The sequence below is a fragment of the Lissotriton vulgaris genome, chromosome 5, assembly GCF_964263255.1.
Source record: "Lissotriton vulgaris chromosome 5, aLisVul1.2, whole genome shotgun sequence".
Taxonomy (NCBI): Eukaryota; Metazoa; Chordata; class Amphibia; order Caudata; family Salamandridae; genus Lissotriton; species Lissotriton vulgaris.
Window position 1 is genome coordinate 286,541,743 of NC_141693.1, and position 17,532 is coordinate 286,559,274.

Consider the following 17,532-nt stretch of genomic DNA (forward strand, 5'->3'; position numbering starts at 1 on the left):
GATAGTTCCGGCCCGCCAGGTGCCCTGTATTACAAGATTAGTGGTAGGCAGTTGCGGCGCTAATGGCTCACGCGTCCACCATCTTTCGTGTCTTAGCCACGCCCGCCCCAGTTTTAGCGTAGTTAATGTTTATTTATAAACTGTATCTAGGTATATAACTAGTTTGGAAAGTCTGGTTCCGCTCCATGCGGTCATAAATATTGCATGAGGGACATTCCAGGACTAGTTTCCTCTTTATATACTAAACTGCTTTACCTCCTGGGCTAAAGATCAAGGTTCCCTGAGGAATAGCTTACTTTCAAAACTATATTTTTACTTTCTGGCTCTTCCACCAGTGGTGGGACTCAGTTGCAGCTTGTTTGCTAAGCCCCTTCCTCAGGACTTGAAACTAGTAAAGATGAATCAGTATATAGTATCTAGAAAATTGTATAGGCATCATAACGCGATAGACATCACATCAGTAAAATTCATAAGATAAAGAATCTCTAGTAAAGAAGACACACTGTTCATGATATCCAATATATGCAAAGTTCACGTGGGTCCCATGACAGGCTTAATATCCAAGGAGCATAAAGTTAAAGGTCCTGAATGTGCAGTCTTCATAAAGCAAGGAGTACATGACACTGCATGCTAACCGGCATCTATGCCTTGGACAGTGAGCCTGCCATGGGACTCGTGTGAATTTTGCATACATTGATATCACAAACCTAGTGCCTTATTTACTTGATATTCTTTATCATATGAATTTTACTGATTTCATGTCTATCGTGTTATGATACATATACAATTTTCTAGATACTATTTCATCTTTACTAGTTTCAAGCCCTGACGAAGTTCCCCCTGGCAACTGGGAACGAAACGCGTTGGCTGTGTGCCAGTTCTTACGATTATCTTTATAAAAGAAGACATTTTGGATTACATTGGCCTGATTATTTTGACTACACACTGAGTGCACCTTCCGTATTTATGAACATTCTTCATTGTAGTGCTTAACCTTGATCAGCCGTTTGTTCTTTTTCTTTCGTCGTTAATCCTACATATAAATGTAATGTTGTGGTTTTTAGGTGATGCATTGGTTCTTGTCAGTGATGGCGAATTATTTGGAAATTGCAGGTATGAGGACATTACCTTCCACTGTAAAGCTGATTTTGAAAGCTTTGCTTCTCTTGTGCTATTAGTTGAAAGAAGTAACGTGGCATTTACAGCTGCTTCATCTGTAACACAAAGCAGTTGGCGTTTAAAGTAAGGTGTTAATGATATAGGAAATTCTCACTGTTGCTCGGCAGGTTATATATAATCCTCTCACTACGTACAACAACTATTTCCATGGTTTGATTCTTTTAATAGCCACCACAGCTGATTTCTGTAATGCTAGGGGGAACACAATAGAAAATGGAAATGGTGTTTGCTACTGTATTTACAGAAGACTGGCATTTGCTTTCTTCTGCAATGAATCTGATTTGAGATTGTTAATTTGATATTTATTGTTTTTTTTAATTTATTTATTTCTTTAGAGTTAATGATGAAGATGTCCGACTGATGCTGTGGGATACGGCAGGCCAGGAGGAGTTTGATGCAATAACCAAAGCATATTATAGAGGTAAATACAACTATGTTTGAAACTGTGGATGTTGGTTCTAATCTTGGTTTTGGCACCAGTCCAACGAAAGTGTGCCACTTCTAAACTTTCATTACACACAGCTATATGTAATCTGGGTTTAAATAGAAACACAGCACCACACCACCTTTCTGCTTTTACTTAAATAGAGGCAGACATCTCCATTCTGCTGACCCACGAATTGTGACTGTTGAAGGCCGTGATTTTGCCGAGTATGCCCCACCCAACGTTGTTTGATGGTTCTGCTTCACCTCTTTCCACATTCCACTTGGATCTCGAACTTGCAAACGGAAGACATTCACCAGAGTTGTAATGCCATATTTGCCATTCACCAGGGATGTACCTGTAAGAGACACAAAGTGACCGACTACTTCAGCATTATGCTGACACTACAGACTAGAGACTTTGTTCCAGAAACCTACTGCACTTGGTCAGGAAGTTCTGCTAAACTTGATAACTTGCCACCATTTTGTGTTCACAAGCCAGTAAGGCCAGCCCAACTGCGATCAACCCCCCCCCCCCCCCCCCCCCCCAGCAACAGGGATATTCTACATCAGAGGGTGCTTCTGTGAGCTGTTTAAACTGTATTTACTGGGGCCTGAGCACTTCGTTTTTTGGCCAGCAGGGGGTGTAAAGTTTTTATTCAAACAGTATTGTTAGGTTTCAAGTTAGTGAAGCCTTTACCTGCAGAAGTCCAAAGTGTGGATTGAGCCCGTCTGTCTCCTCGGAGATTCTGAACAGGAGAAGCAGCTTCCAACTCCCTGGCCAGCAAACCTTGTCTGAGCTCGCTGGGACCTTATAGGGTCTGCTAGTGGTTGGCTCATGTGTACACCGATTGGTGGATGTAGCTGGTGTTTCTATTGGGTTAGGGTTAATGTCCTCATTGGTTGGATATTTGAGGGTTCTGATTGGTTTATGGGTCTCTGATTCAATCATTGTAGGGTTGGGACTAGGGATAGGGTTAGGATTTCTATTGGAAGTAGGGACTAGGGCTACCTGTACCATTGGCTGCTTGGACTTGGGTTGGGACTACTGGTAGGGCTAAGGACTTTATTGGAGGTAGAGATCAGGGTTTTTGAACTGATTGGGTCCTTGGACTAGGGCTAAGATTGGCAGTAAAGTCCTGCTCTCCTATTGGTTATAGATTTTAGGGCTAGTATTGTGGTTGGATAGTTTTAGGGCTAGGGTTCCCATTGGCTGAAGGGGTCACCTGATAACTAGGGATATAAAAAAGGCCAGGCTTAGGGTGTCTCAGCCCGGGCGTCGAGGCCAAGGGTGGAGAGCACAAGGGTAGTTGCCTGTTTGAGCCTGGTAAGGGCGGAGAGGACAAGGGTAGTTGCCTGTTTGAGCCTGATCGAGACTGGTCGGGACTAGGGCCAGAAATGCTGCCCTTTTTCTCTGTTTCTTCTAATTTAGCATTTCCAATGCACTACCCTATTTCTCAGCCTATATTTCACTCAATATATCTTCTAGCCCAACCTTCTGACTCATCTCAAACTTCTTTCTACTACTCCTTCCAATGCACTACCCTATCTCTCATCCTATACATCTATTAATATATCCTCTGCATCCACTCTCTCATTCATCCCAAACCCCGTACCACTACTATGATCGCCAAAATAACCCTTTCTAGACTCTCTCCTGCTCTACCCCTCCTTGCATCATTTGACACCCCTTTTTACTATACCGATCCCCTAAAATAAACCTTTCTAAACTCTCCCCTCTGACGCCTCCCCTCCAAAACTCCTTTTTACTCATCTAAAAGCCTCTTCCTATTCCTAAGACCTAAACATTTTTTTACAAAATCCTTCACTCCTTTATCCCTCCACTATCCTTTTCAATCAAAATTAACAGACTAACATGTTCACTTCTCAAATTCCATATTCAACTATACTAATATACTGCCCAAATAACTGATAACATATCTACTACTCAAATTACTTCATATTTATACTATACTAATTTTCAACACTATCCAAATAACTGACTAACCTATCCACCACTTAAAATGTACTTGCATGTTTCACTAAACTAATTCAACACTAATCCTCTATGGGTCCCGGAGTAGCGTGCTACCCGCCGAAAATGCGCTTTGACGCCTCGCCAGGGGTAGTAGGCGATATATAAATTCAATTACAATACAATACATAAGATGCTAGAGGTGGGTGGAGCTTAGTTTGTGGGTTTCACCCTAGACGGAGAGAGACCTGAACCGGAGCATGATCAGAAAAAGTACGTGCCATATGGGTGGCTGATGTGAGCAAAATGAAGATGTCCGGGGAGGTGATCCACAGATCAATCCGTGACCAGCAGCCCCGAACCCCTGTGACCAGGTGCCCTCACGGGCATTGGGCCAAACTTGTTACCAAGCATCGTACAGCAAATTGTCAGTCAGTAAGGACTGGAGCATCTTGGTAGCGCGGGAATGGGAGGAGTGGGGGCCCGAACGGTCCAGCGCCACTGAAAGAGTAACATTAAAATTCCCCCAAGCAGAGCTGCCGGTCCGAAGGACGAAATCAGGTGCCAAACATGTGTGAAAAAATCAGGATCATCCGAGTTTGGGCCATACACCGCAGCAATCGTATTGGGTTGAGACAGCAAAGAGCGTGCAGAAGCACGTATCTGCCTTCAGGATCCGTCAGTACCTGAAGAGATTGCCGGGGGAGGCCCCTGCGTATCAGTATGGAAACCCCCCTTTGAGTATGTGGAATAAAACAAGGAATGTGATTCTCCCCAGTGACGCGACCGGAGTCTGGAGGAGGTCTCGGGCCGAATGTGTTTCTCTTGTAGGCGACACATGTCTACCTTGTGTCGCTGCAAATGGGAGTGGATGAGCCTAGCCTTTCAGTGGTCGTTAAGACCACGGATGTTCCAGGTCCAGCAAATAGTGTTGGTCATGTTTTACCGTATGTAGGAGCAGTGAGTCGCAAAGCAAGTTGAATAGACAACACGCAACGCCAGTCGGTGAGCAACGCATGATGGTGCTGACCAGCCGGGAAGCAGATCGGTCGCCCATAGCGAACACCTGTGCAGGTTGGGCGAGCCAGCTACATGGGCAGGGCGGGTTGACAGAGCGACCCCCAATGTGCAGGTACCAAACAGGAAGTGAAAATGGGGGAAACGCAATGCCGTTAGACAGAGGAGAATGTCATACATATACCTGCAGCAGGGGAGAACAATGGTCGCAATAAAAAGATGCAATCTGATTATGATTAAACAATGAAAAAGAAACATCAATACTCTGACCCCAATGAAACGCGGGGCAAACCCCAGCACCCACCACCCCAAACCCATCCACTACAACAGTCCTTCCTTAAACTGAAATTCTGAGGCTGCCCAAGTGAAAATGGGTAAAGTGTGGGCAACAATTGCAGTTCCTGTAACCCAAACCACTCCCCTAAACCCCGCCTCCGCAAATTGAGAGACAAAGCCAAACAGAACCCCAACCCCGCACCCACACCGACCCCCCCAAACAAATAGAAACCCCAGTTGCTTGTAAATCAAGTATACAACCATATTCACTATGAGCAACAAGAGTGACCCCAACACCACCCAGCAACCCCCTCTCAATAGGCCAAAAAGCAATGACATTAGAACCACCCACCCCGCACCCACTCCACCGCCCCCCAAATAGGCTGAGATACCACCCCTACACACCCCTGGGATCCACAACTGGCAAAAGGGGAAACCCTATCAGAAGAGGGAATTATCCCGTGAGGGTATGGCACAGCTCAGCATAACCCCTGCAGAAAAGCAGGGTGGCCAAGCTATAGTGTCAGTTGACAATGTGCTGAAGAACCAAAAGGTTTACATATAACAGCATTTCAATCGTTATCGCTCAAATGACCAGTGCCGGCTAGCTGAGAGCCAGATGGAGAAGAGTGCGAGGATCTGTCGAGTTTCTTGGCGTAAGCAAGGGCGTCTTTGGGATCAGAGAAAACAAGCGTCTTTGCGCCCTGTTTGACCCTCAGCTTAGCCTGGTAAGCAAGTGAATAGGCGACCTCATGTCTGAAGAATCCGTTTTTGCGGGCAGCCAGAACCGTGAGAGTGTAATCTGGGTAGAAGGAAAGTGAGTTTCCTTGATTGCTGATCTTGCCCATGTTGCATGCTGCACGGAGGATGGCATCCCGGTCTCTAAAATTGAGAATTTTGGCAATGATGGGACGAGGCGGCAGACCAGGACCAGGCCAAGGGAGCGGTGGGCTCGTTCAACGATAAAAAAACGAGTAAAGAAAGGCGCCAAAGAGTTCCTTAACAAGTTGCTCCACATAGTCCTCTATGCAGGAGATATTGGTGGATTCCGGAACACTTGTGATGAGGAGAGTGCTGCGGCGGGAGCGTACCTCCAAATCTTTGTTCTTCCCGCGAATGACCGCTAGGATTTTGTCCATCTGCAGCAGTTTCTGGTGATCCTGTGTGGCGGCATCCTCAGCGTCAGATACCCTGGATTCAACATCTTAGGAGGCGATTATCATGCAAGTCAACACGGGCCTTCACCGAATCTAGTCGGGCGGAAAGCTGGTCTAGCTGAGTAGCAATGCCTGTTACATTTGATTTCACCTCAAGCATGATTTCCTTTAAGTCATCGTCCCGTGCAGGAGGTGCATCCATGTCCGAAGTAGGGTCGCCACCCTCCGAGCTGGCACCGTCCTGGTCTGGAGCTCAAAAGCGCCGGGACACTCCTTTGGAGTAGCCGTTGCGCTATAAAAGTCCCATTTTAACATAACATAACATAACAATTTGATTTTAGGCTGCTCGTGGTCCGCTCTCCCCATGGTAGGGAATGAGGCTACCCAGAGGAAGGCACTGGCCGGCCAGCCACCACCAATATGGCCCAGACCAAAAAAAGCAATCAAGTGCGGTCACAGCTGGCCTCCAGGGGCAGTGAATGTGAAGGAGGTGACCTGCTTCTGGCTAGTTAGTAGAGCACCTGCGAAAGCGAAGAAAACACCTACAGCACAGCGCCTCCCCAGATCTGAGAAAGCAAAGGAAGGACGTCATGCAAATCACACACCACTGTGAGGCGGGGGGTTCCCGTGCCATGGGGTTTCCCCCGCAGGCGCCAGTCACAGCAGAGCCGAGCAAAACTCTGAGCAGGCGGGAGGAGGTGTGGTAATGCGCCTATGCGCCGCAGATGTCCTCCACGAGAGCCCCAAGTGTAGAGGTAGCTCCTGTGAATAGCGGCCAGAGCGAGGGGGCGAATGATGAAGTAGATGATCTGGGGCAGCGGAACCGCAAGATCACGCAGTCGCGACCCCAGATCCAAACAGCGCCTCAAGTGGCCGCCGAGAGGAGGCGGGCTCCACCAATGCAGCGTGTTACACAGCAAGGACAAAACTAGTGAGGCCGGGTTAGCCCGCCATGAGATGCCTCTAAGGGAGCTCCACAAGCCGCAAGTGGGGCACCGTCCCAAAGTAGCAGTGTTTCCAGAATCACGTGGGGAGCGGAAGTCTGTATCGTGGGAATGGGGAGGGCGCCCCTCGCTCCGCAGCAGGGAAGGAGCGGGGGTGCACGCCGGGACCGCTCTAACAGGGAGCTGAGGGGGGTACAACGCTCAACTCACCCTGAGCCCAGGCGGTCACAGCACAGCCTGGCAAGGCCGCGCGGAAGTATGGCGTTGCACCAGCCCGGGCCGGGCAGTACAGCCAGTCAACCCCCAACCTCGCCAGAGACGGCCGCCGCAGCTGCACCACTCACCGGTCCTCAAGAAGGGAGTCCGCAGGCGTGCATCAGGCAGTCGAGCACACAAGGGGCCCCGGACAGGAGGAGAAAGAGGAGAGCCGACCCCAGCAAGCCCCAGTGCGCATTTGCAGGCCTTCTCTTCGGGCGGAAGAGTTGTCACCTGGAGGCAGAAAAGGGATCAGACGCCTCAGCCAGGAATGCTGAGTAAGAGGCCACTGTTAAATTGTAGGGAAATGTCCATTGTCAACAGGATGTTGACGGATTATAGATCTTGGCCGGCAGAACCCACTCAGAGTGTGGCCATCTTGCAGCCGGCAAAGCCCCCCCCCCCCCCCCCCATTGAACTGCAACTTTATTTGACTATAGAAAGCGTTCCAGGGACAGTCAAGAGGCTGCAGGGATGAGAAGTGATACAAAAGCCATTTGTCTAGTTATGAAAGTCTGACTCCAAACTTTTGATACTGACGTTGACACCCTCAACATATTAGGTCATCTGGAAGAACGTCTGGCTAGACAGAGCCCCCCTATCGACCTGGCAAAATGGTGAGAACTATGCTTGAAGATGGTGCTCCGCTTCCAACGAATCTTACCTTGGGAATCCTGAAGTAATTACTAAAACCCTGCTTGCTGATTTGTTCTGACCATTCTCAGTTTTCTGAGTTGTTTACGACTGAGCACACTGGCTCCCATGCCTTCTTCTGGTGCCCTCCAAAGACACTCATTTAACAATGCTTGAACCATTTTGATTGAGACACCACACTTAACTTGGCCAGAGATAAGGGTTGCCTGGAATATCACCCTTATACTGTGAGTTGTTCACGGAAATAGCTACATTATAATGTCTAAGCTATTATCTCAAGGCAAATAGTCTCTGCAGAGTTTTTCTTTAAAAACAAATCGTTTTTATTAACAAAGCTCAAGAGACCATACAGTACAAAACAATGCCAAAAGTCCATACGTGGAGAGACCCCTGTAATCTGAACCGGAATCGGTATGAGGAAGAGAAAAGACAATATCTCATTACTCATGCCACCTGCATCTAAGTGCCCACCCCTAGGTCTCTGTATTTTCGCCATAGTGCCCACACTCTTTCCCATTTCCTGGCACAACCCCTGCATTTATAGACCATTTCTTTGGCACGTTGGCACCAGTCTAGGTCCCGTTACCAGTCCTCCAGCGGAGGTGCCGACGCCCCTCACCCCCTAGCAGTGTTGCGCTTCGCAATCCCGGCAGCCAGGGCCAACCATATCCCCACATATCTGGACCAGTCAGTTTCCCCCTTTATCATCAGGAGAAGCCACTGAGGCTCCAGCGGAACCGTCTCCCCAACCACCTCAGACATAACTACAGTAACGTTCGTCCGGAAGCAGACTATCTCAGGGCATTCCCATAGGATATGCAGAAAAGTACCCTCTTTCTGACGTCCCCTAACACTCTGTGCCGACGGAATCTTGCCCCATTTATATAGGTGTGTGTGAGGGTAGGAGGTGCAGTGTAGAATCTTCAGCTGAATTAATCTAAACCTAGAGCGTATTGCGATCTCCCTGGGGCTCTGCAATGCCTCCTGCCAGTCCTCGTCGTCCATAGTGCTGAGGTCCCTGGCCCAGGCATCTCGGAGGGTAGTCAAGGGGTCCGATACGTTGACGATTAATTTACGATATATCTTGGATGACGGTTTCTTGGTGATTGGGTCAAGTAGCAAATTTTCTTCTAACAAGGAGTACTCTGGGATAGATGTCCCACTATGTACATGTGAGTGCTGCTCGTGTAGGAGTCTAACATGGTGGTAGCACTGTGACTGATGGAGGCTATATTCTCTCTGGAGATCTGTGAACGTGAGGGGGGAGTCTCCTTTCCATACATCCCCTAAATACTCAATTCCTATAAGTTTCCACCCCCTGGAACCTGGCAGAGCGGCCACTTTGCGCAGCTGGTCACCCAACCACAGTAGTGTTTTACCAGTCAGTTTTCCTGCCCACCCCAGAACTTTATTAGCCTCTCTCTAACACTGCAACGCCACCTTGGTGTGATCGGGCCACTCCGGACGCGATCTACAAGCATACTGGAGGGATTCACAGTTTCCTCCAGGCATAACCATTCTGTCTACTCTGTAAGCGGGTTCTCACTCCCCCATACACCCAGTCATTTATCACCTGAAGCTGCGAGGCCTAGTAGTATAGCCTGATGTCCGGAACCGCCGGCCCACCATCATACACCCCCTTGTGCAACTTGTGCAGTTCAATCCTTGGAGATCCTCCCTCCCACAGCAGAGTTCTAACCGCCTGCACTACTTGTATGAACACAGTCGGGGGAACCGGGTATGGAGTGTTCTGGAGAATGTAGAGGAGCCTCAACAGTGTCATTTTAAATAAGGCTGCCCTGCCTATGAGGGAGAGTGGGAGGGCAGACCTATGGCCGACGTCCGCTCCCAAGCGGCTCAATTGGGGTTCAAGATTCCTTTTGAGGAACAGATTCCTGTCACGCGTGACATAAACACTGAGATATTTAAAGCCTTCAGTTACCACCGGGGCTGCACACAGCGTAAGAGTCCATGAGGGGAAGGGGGAGTGGGGTGCCGACAGTGGAAAGATCACTGACTTCGACCAGTTGATAGTGTAACCGAAATAGCTCCCGAAGAGTTCAAAGATGTGTAGTGTGCGCGCCATGGAGTGGTAAGGCTGCTCCAGATACAGAACAATATCATCAGCTTAGAGGGAGATACGCTCTTCCCATCCCCCCGTTGCTGCTATGCCCCATATCATAGCATCTCTCTGTATCCAGTGCGCAAGTGGCTCCAATGCCAAAGCGAACAGGAATGGAGACAAGGGACAGCCCTGCCTGGTGCCCCTGCGCAACTGGAAGGACCTCGATACAGCCACGTTAACCGGCACCTGGGCCGTCGACCTCTCATACAAGAGTCTAACCCAACTACAATAGTTTTGGCCCAAACCCATCCCTTGAAGGATCATGAACAAATACGGCTACTCAATGCTATTGAATGCCATTGATGCGACCAGTGCCATCTATGCCGTTTGGGAAGTCTCTGCGCCCTAAGTCATGTGCAGCACCCCATAGAGTCTCCGCAAGTTGTGGCAGGTACTTCTGCGGGGCATAATCCCAGACTGGTCCACATGCGCCAGCTCTGTAATGACACACTAGTCTGTCCGCCAACACCTTTGCAAGGACCTTAGCTTCTACATTAATGAGGGAAATAGGATGGTAGGAGCTACACTGTCTACAGAGTTTTTCAGACTTTCAGAATAATACCAATTTCAAAGCTGAAGGGATTGGCTGAGGGCTGTGTGCATGCGTGATGTGACATTGCACAACCCTCTCACGGCAGCCCCGCCCTAGGGGCCTGCTACGTTCACCTGTTATTCCTTGCTGCCATTTGGCAGCATTTCAATGTAGCTAACTTGTAGCATTTTCTTGGGGATAAAATGTCCCACACTCCACTGTTTGGATGAAAACCGTTTTGTACTCTTGAGGAACAGATCACACTTCACATGAAATAAAGAAGCACGCCATATTAGTATGTTTTCTCTTTACAAAAAAGTGCCTCTGTTTGCGTTACTAGATTATAAGATGTTACCACTTTTTCCGTTGTTAGGAGCTGTATGTTCATGGAACATTTTCTTATTGACCCCGATTTGGATTGAGATTACTTTAAGGAGCTGTGCACATACATGTAGTTATCATTCAATTTGGAGCACTTATGTGATGCGTTAGTGAGCTCACAAATTGGTCAAAGTGGCAGAAATGTCTTTTTCCTTGCCTAAAGTCATGTTTGCCTTGATGGGAAAGAAGGTTGGTTCAGAAACCACATTGTTCATAGCACAGAACTTTGTTATGAAGAGGGACAAAAAACAAACTTCTGTGTATCACACTAACACTCTCACTCACGCTCACACTCTCACACTCCAGCATCCTAATCATCATGCTGCCTGTCCAACATGAATTAAAAATGTAGTTACATTCAAATTTACTCATGATATTACTACAAAAACGGGAATGTTCATCAATCTGATTTAGCATAATGTTGCAGTCAATGTGTGCTTCTGAGTACATCGTTTATGGTATAAGGTGGTCTTGGAATCCAGTTAATTGTGAAATAATTATGTTTACAGATGGAAAGAATACATTGCTTCGAATTGTAGTTAGAGACCAAAAGAGGCGGTATTATACAATACCATATAAGGAAGTAGACTCTCAAATCTCGCCACCTATCCCATCCCCACAAAAAAAGTAATTATCCTAAAGGCTAGTTGGAGGTGTGTGATAAGCAAATCGCAGTGTATGTTTAATGTTGTATTTGGTGTAGCAGCACAAAGAACCTCTTCACAATGCTTTGCACTCTCCATACAGGAGGGTGAAAGTACTGATCTATTTCATGAGCTCGCTTTTAAAGCTATGGCTTTTTAGCTAATTTAATTGTAAAAGCGGTTGTATAATGCACTATTTCATCCCATTTGTTCAAACGTTTGTCAGGGTAAGAACCACTTTCTTAAAGAAAGCAAGCTTACTTGCTGCTGTACTACTTCAACACTGTCCAGACAGGGAGGTGCCAATGCCAGTGGGCGGTGGCTCTGGTAAAAATTAGTGGGGCCCATGGAAACCAAGGGTCATTACAATATTCTTTGGGCCCCTGCACTTTTTAAATATTCTTTTTATTTGAACCAAAAAGTAAAGTATTACACCACATTGCATGATAGTTATATATAGTTGCATCTCCATAATGGCATTTAAAATCTGACGAGTATCGCTATTGGTAAGAAGCCAAAGCGTTATTGAGACACTGGAAAAGGACTTAATCCAGAGTACATGATACTGCTCGTTTCATTCCCACCTTAGATATTGGAAACCCAGTTTTCGACACTAGAAAATCTGTGACACTCCCAGACGTTGCAATCCTTTGGAGGAGGAGGTGGGGGTCACAGCTGATTCTAGTGGTATCTCTCCTAAGGATGGATTTCCCCTCTTGTGATCTCACTCCCCAAGAAACTCTAAGGACAACAGGTCAGATAACAGCCCGATAACAGACTCATCAAAGCAGGAACAAACCTTTCTAGTCTAATGACTGTTCCACAGGTCCTGTTGTAGCTCATGCTATTCCCTCACCATCGGGGTCATCCGATTTGAGCACCTACTCTCACATAGCACTGCTGACACCGGTCTAGATTCTCTTTCATGTTTCCCTCTTGCTAACCCTGCTGACTTTACTGTCCTTGAATTCTGGACCTCCTGTTCGGACACAGATTCAGTTGTCCTCAATGATGTGGGCCTGGTCCGGAGTATAAGGATCTGGGTGGAAGATATGTAGTTTGAACAATGAATTGGTGTATTATACAGTGAAATATACAGCTTATGGAGCAGTAAGTAAGTTGGTGTGCATAAGATCACCAATCAGTGATTGGTATTTGAATTTGAAAAGCCTGAACAATTTCACAGGTGTGAATGAAAAGTGTTGGCTGTCGCTGTAACCATTCGAATTGAACAATGGGATATATAAACATTTTCTAGCATATAAAGAAGAAATGGAGAAGCTGATAATTTTATCAAACGTTCTTAGTTCTTTTGGGTGCAGCACTATATTTGTGAAATAATACAGTTGGGTCATTCGGAGTTCACTCCCAGCATTTAACTCTCTTCTCATACACGCCCCCCCCCCCATCCCCCCTAAAAATTAACCTCACAAAAAGCTAGACATGACTAACTCAGACAGTAATTTAATTTTGTGATAGCCAATGCCATTGAGATTCCGACCCTCAAAATACAGTCTTTCTTACAAGCAGAGTTGAGTATCTATGCACCTGTAGCAGGCTTGCCTCTCTCAAAAAAGCCAGCACTCCTCATCGACTCGTTGTCACCAAGCACAGTCATGGATGGTATCTGGAGAGGGACACAGTCTGATGTATCTATCTCGGTAGTCAAATGTTGGGCTTTCAAAGACCTCCCAATCTTTCCCTCTGGAAACCCCCTCTTGTTTAAGATGATTATGGCAGCTTTCCTGAAGTGCAAGGTTTTGTTCTACACAGGGACAAAGAGGTAAAATGTCATTGAATTATAATAATATTTAAAAAGAAAATTAAGCCTGTCAAAAATAACCTCTTTTGACAGGTCTAAAAGTTCCTTTCAACTTTTGTCACCCCTAAGTAAGCTTTACTTGCCCATAATGCAGGGAGCATGGTATTTAAAATTAGGCTACTTAGAAATGTAATGATACACATGTCCTTACAGTAAAAACGCCTTAAAAGTTATTTTTACTTTCGCAAGGCTGGTTGTTCCATAGGAAAGCACTGTGATATAGTGAGGTGTGAAAACAATTCCCAGAGCAGGACAAAGGACTTTGGTGTGGCAAGGTGTTTTGTTCCTCTGGCTGGATGATCGCTTGCGCTGTACTCAGTCACTTGATTGAATTCAAAGAGACCTACCATTCACAGACAAATCTTAGCTGACACCTGGAGAGGGCCCTTATTTGTCGCCCCAGTCAGACAGGCACCATTCACAGGGGGAGAGGAGCTGCCCCCCAAAACTGTTTTACAGTGACCACAGAAGAGGAGTTACTCATTTCCCTGGCTCTGGGCTCCACTCACATGGGTGGGACTATTCACTAGATTAGGACTATAACAGAGATACCCCTACTACAGAACTGGAGTTACAGGACAAAAACTACTTCATTCTCAACCATCATGTGAAGGGGCTAGTTATTCCCTAGGGGTTTCTTTGCTACATACACATACGCACATATACATGCTACACCTACACATCTAGGCTAGGTATGTTTCGGCAAATTAGGTAGAGCATGCATTATAGGAGTATGCAAATGCTACTGTTTTATCTGAGCTGTATATGAAATGTATCTACTGTTTACCATATTCGCACTTGCGATTTCTTTCAAATGCTTCTTTCTCCGGATTGTTGCAGCAAATATGTTTTACACAAGACTTTCGCTATACCAATAAATACTTATTGAAAAAGTCCTAAATCGCCATCTTGTGTATTTCCTGAGAACAAGAAGCACGAGTGAGTGAGCGAAAAGTACTAAACTGTTTTCCATGATCCCTGAGGAATCAGGGCTGTCATGTTCAGTGGTCGCCAGAAACTACCTACACCACTGTAGAAACAGGGAGTGGTAGTGGCACTGTAAAGCTACCTAGTCTAACTGCTGACCTATCCTGTGTGGTTGTCCGTAGTCAGTTTGGACACCAAGCCCTTAGTTTAGGTCATCTAAAACACTGGGTCCTGGGGACTCCTAGGAACTACACAACACTATACTCTGTGCTGAATCACAGTCCATATTTATTTTGCACACCACACCACCTAAGTTTGAATCCAGCCACTTGCAAATACTTCTGAACCCTGCACCAATCGAAACAGTTCAGCCTGCGCTTCCAGGTCAGTTCTTCCCTGAAATGGTACAGAAGCAACACAGGACTACTTTTGCTCCTTTGGGGCTCATCAGCCGGGTATAGCTCCGATCCAGTGGCACAGTGAGCACAGGGCCCACGTTTAGGCATACCCGGCGTCACTACTAGGGCATAAAAAACAAAGTGATGGATGAAATACTTGAGGTAATCTCAGCCACTAGCAGTCGCTCGGGCTGCATCCCAAAACGGGAAACAGTCTTTACAACGAGGTTTTTACCTTGTTAAGTCTTAACAATGCTTTTTTTAGCGCGGATATTTTTAACGCAAATATGCATTTAAAACACATGCCAATACAACGCAGTTAAGGTAAGTTGGGGGGGGAGTGGGAGGTCTCCCCCCCACAAATACATTGTTTTAAAATATAAAAACAATGCTTGGTATTGGCATGTGTTTTAAATGCATTTTCACGGTAAAAACATGCATGCTAAAAAAAGAGTCCATGCCAGGTCCTTCATGAAACTAGACACAGGGTCTGTATCACCCCCCAACTCGCAGTCAGATTTAACTTGTGCCTAGATACTACTAGTCAAGCGTAAACAGATGACCATGATTGATGCCTAATGCTTTTTGACACTATTTTGAACTTTAACCTTCCAAAATCCATATCTCCAGCTCCCCTTTTTTGATTGTTGTCATTATGGGGTCATTTTATTATTTAAAATGTATTTTCTTTTTCGAAATTGGGTTGATATTTCCTTGTGCTGTGTTTTGACTTTATTTCTATTTTGTGACTGAACAAGTGCTTTTCACATTGCTTCTAAATTAAGTCTGTCTACTCTGTACCATCGCTGGCAGTTGGTTGAGCTCAAGTTAATTTCGTGACTTTAGAGACTCACCCTAATAAGGACTGTGGTTATTAATTGAGGTGGGCACCTACTCCCCTAAACTAATAAACCAATTTTTGACATGCCCCCATTGGTATCTTCCCCTTTAGAAATCATGAGGAGGAGGAGACCATAGGGCCACTCTTCGCTCCTCCAATATCTTCCCAAATGTCACACAATGTCCTTTAAGGATCACAGGATGCTTTAAAACAAACAAAACAAAAAATAGTTCCAGTTGTGAAATGCGAACACAGGGATGGTTGTCTGCTGTTCCTTGCAGGCCACTATCCATGTGCTCATAGCCAGTCACAGCAGGTTGCAAAAAGCAATATGCCAAATTAATACTCACTGGGTAGGCTAAGCTTTTGGTTGATGATCCTGTAGCTATGAATTGGCACTCCATATGAACGTGCTACATCTGAAAGTGGGTTTTCTGACCCAGGTAGCCTTACCTCTAGTGGACTAGAGCAGAGTAGTCTCCACAGACCTGCAATGTCTACCTTCTACATTCAAACGTAAAAGATCACTACTTGCCTTCTTCCATTAAAAAAAGTGGAAGTGGGCTATTGATGAGGTCACGTTCCTTTTAAGTCTTACATTGTGGGAGGGTTGATAATTGGAAATTGGTCTGTCTAGTAGGTGTCTCCACTCTTAACACGTGCAAGAGCTCTATTGAACTGTCAAAGGGGGTTTCTAGCCATGAGCTGAAAAGTGTTTGGTTTATCAGTTGGTGGCATCCTTACCCACAACGGCACAGAGCCAAGTCACAAGGAGCAACTGATACACCACAAAGTGAAGGTAATCCTATTTACAGTTCGGAGAGAAGGGTTTCTCCCCAAGTATTTAGCATATGTGGCATTAGCTTGTCACATACCTTCTCCAAAAGTAAAATATTTTTTTTAACTATGTGGCCAAAAGTTAGCAGGAGCACATGTCTTATTTAATAATGTGTATGTAAAATACAATATTAATTAGTTGATTGTGCTTCTTTGTTCTTTTATTTTCTAGGAGCCCAGGCTTGTGTCCTTGCATTTTCTACCACTGACCGGGAGTCTTTTGAAGCGATCCCTAGTTGGCGAGAAAAAGTAGTAGCTGAAGTCGGAGATATACCCACAGTACTCGTACAAAATAAAATTGACCTCCTTGATGATTCTGTTATTAAGAAGTAAGATTTTGCTATTGCTCCATTAAGCCCCAATAGCAGACCAGTTCTGCTAACCAAAATCAAATTCATTGACAGTAAAAATGTATATTTCATGAATCTGTGTACTCAGTATAAACGTGTGTACTTCATTTGATTTGTACATTTGATTGATTTGATTTGTACATTTATAAAACGCACATCTACCCATGGGCGTCTAGGCTCTAGTAACATGCGGTTCGGCAAGGTTCCAAGAACTGCGACTGCAAAGTTAGTTACTAAAGAGCCAGGTTTTTAATACCTTCCTGAAGGCTAGCAGATTTGGGCTGTTCTTTATGCCAAATGGAAGCATGTTCGAAGTTTTAACCGTACCTACCAGGAAACTTCTTCCACTCCAGCTCGCTTTTTTAAACCTCGGTGTTTGTAAGAGTTTATAGTGAGCTGATCTTAAGTTTCTGGATGGTAGATCCCACTTTAAATTTTTTTTTCAGGTAGTTAGGACCAAAACCATGCAGTGCCTTAAACGCTAGGCATTGGGATTTGAACTTGATCCTCTTGTCCACTAGTAGCCATTGCAAGGTTCTCAATTTGTGAGAAACTGGCTGAAATTAAGGGATCTCCAACAACAGTCTAGCTGCTGCATTCTGAAGTCGCTTCAATTATTGAAGATGTTGTCCTTGGATGCGTACATACAATGCATTACCGTAATCCAATCTGGACAAGGCCAATGCTGTCACCAGAAGTTGTAATGTGTCCTGCGGAATAAAGGGGCACATTTTCGTTATCTTTAAATGAATGAAGTTGATGCGGTGAGGGCACTTAGCTGGTGTTTAAAAGTAA

The 17,532-nt window shown here is 45.7% G+C and overlaps 1 protein-coding gene across 1 annotated transcript in view; it reads left to right on the forward strand.

Moving 5' to 3' along the window:
• Positions 1 to 17,532, forward strand: part of RAB23 (RAB23, member RAS oncogene family) — a 213,640-nt gene that overhangs the window by 68,254 nt on the left and 127,854 nt on the right. The window contains exons 3-4 of the mRNA XM_086921444.1: positions 1,515 to 1,600; positions 16,560 to 16,716. Of these exons, the coding sequence (XP_086777570.1) occupies positions 1,515 to 1,600; positions 16,560 to 16,716 (243 nt within the window). The remainder of the gene's footprint in view (positions 1 to 1,514; positions 1,601 to 16,559; positions 16,717 to 17,532) is intronic.